Source organism: Lacerta agilis, chromosome 11 (genome assembly GCF_009819535.1).
Source record: "Lacerta agilis isolate rLacAgi1 chromosome 11, rLacAgi1.pri, whole genome shotgun sequence".
In the NCBI taxonomy this organism is placed as follows: domain Eukaryota; kingdom Metazoa; phylum Chordata; class Lepidosauria; order Squamata; family Lacertidae; genus Lacerta; species Lacerta agilis.
Window position 1 is genome coordinate 27753047 of NC_046322.1, and position 1804 is coordinate 27754850.

Here is a 1804-nt window from a genome sequence, read left to right on the forward strand (position 1 = left end):
TTTTTACAATTAATTCATTTATTATAGTCCAGATGTTAATCATTTGCTTTTGCTAACCTAGATTCCAGTTGAGGAAGCATAGCAAAGGCAGCTGTAATCATCAGCAGATTCGAAAGTACCATGATTATGGTCCAGTGGGCGGAGAAACAATCCCTGACTAGTAATGGCGAAGCAAACCCTCTTGCTCTTCCAGAACCAAGCTTACAGTTCGGGGCTGCATTCGAATAGCCCCATCAAGCCGGATCACCTCACCATTGAGCATGGGGTTCTCCATTATGCATTGCACCAGGTGGGCATACTCCACTGGAGCACCAAGACGACTTGGGAAGGGCACCTGCCATGCCAGGAATGTCCTTACTTTCTCAGGAAGTGATGCCAGAAGAGGTGTTGCAAAGAGACCTGGTGCAATGGTAACCACTCGGATCCCCAAAGGTGCAAGATCCCGAGCGATGGGCAGCGTCATTCCCACAATGCCTCCTTTGGAAGCGGAATAGGCAGCCTGGCCAACCTGCCCCTCAAAGGCAGCCACACTGGCAGTGTTGATGATTACCCCTCTGTGCCCATCTGAGTCGGGCTCATTCCGTCCCATCTCACCTGCAGTCAGACGGATTACGTTGAATGTTCCAGCAATATTCACATTAATAACTCTCTGGAAGTCTTCCAAGTTGTGAGGAAGGTCCTTCTTAATATTATAGGTCCCAGCACAGTTCACTGCCACATGGCCAAACTTTTCCTGTGCCAGTGCTAGGGCAGCCTTCACATCTGACTCTGATGTTACATCAGCTGGAGCAAAGATGCATCTCTCTCCCCATCGGACTTGGGCAGATCCACAAGTACAGTGCTGCCTCCCTGTTGCACCAGCTGCTCTGCCGTGGCTCGGCCTAGGCCTGAAGCCCCACCGGTCACCAGGCCAACCATTCCCTTCACACTCCTCAGCGCCACTGCCATGTTTCTCCCCGAAGGCCCTGCCCCCCAAGTATATCCATTCTTGAAATATAAATGCCAGTAACAACCCGGCAGATGCTTCTAGATTTCACAGTGGAACTTGAATGGTCTCTCCTCCTGTTAGGAAGATCTATGGAATTGCATATGATCAAATACTAAAAAGTAAAACACATATGTAGACAAAGCATCTAGCTGCCCTCTTCTCAAGCCTAATTCATTTGTCACCCACAGCACAGAAAATAGTACCAGCCCTCTAGAGAACAGAAGAGCCTCAAAACCATGCATCTTTGTATAGCAAGAACCAACAGCTAAGTAATTAATTAAGGAATGCATAGAGTATAAGCATTTTTTTCATTGGAGACCTGACATGTTTTTTTACAGGCCTCTGTCTAGTAGGGTAAATGATGCAATGATGGAAGTAACTCAACTGGTTTGTGTTTGATAATGATGCAGACTTCTTTTGCATTTCGTTTAGTATTTGAAGAACATCAGTTGGACTGTTTCAGTTTTAACAAAATAGAAAATTCTTTCCAGTAGCACCTTAGAGACCAACTGAGTTTGTTCTTGGTATGAGCTTTCGTGTGCATGCACACTTCTTCAGTTTTCGTGTGCATGCACACTTCTTCAGTTTTGTTTCAGTTTTGTCTCAGTACTAAAGCAACAAACAAAAGTTGCAAGGTTCTTTGAATTCCTGTCTATTTTTCTACTCTCATCTCAAAATCCAATCTGTACAAAGATTTATTTCTTCAAGGTATTTTACCTGAAAATTGAGCTGTAACTTTTCCATATCCACACCTAAGAATTTAGCTTTGATATCAAAGTCACCTACCTCTTCACCAGGTGTAATTTCAATCATCAC

General features: G+C 44.7%; 1 protein-coding gene across 1 annotated transcript; it reads right to left on the bottom strand.

The window, feature by feature from the left end:
• On the bottom strand, positions 1-948 carry LOC117055159 (3-hydroxyacyl-CoA dehydrogenase type-2-like). Its single transcript, XM_033164547.1, is given in 2 exon segments — positions 1-804; positions 807-948. Coding segments are annotated over 2 exon segments (789 nt in total). The 3' UTR covers positions 1-157.
• Positions 949-1804: the final 856 nt, after the last annotated feature.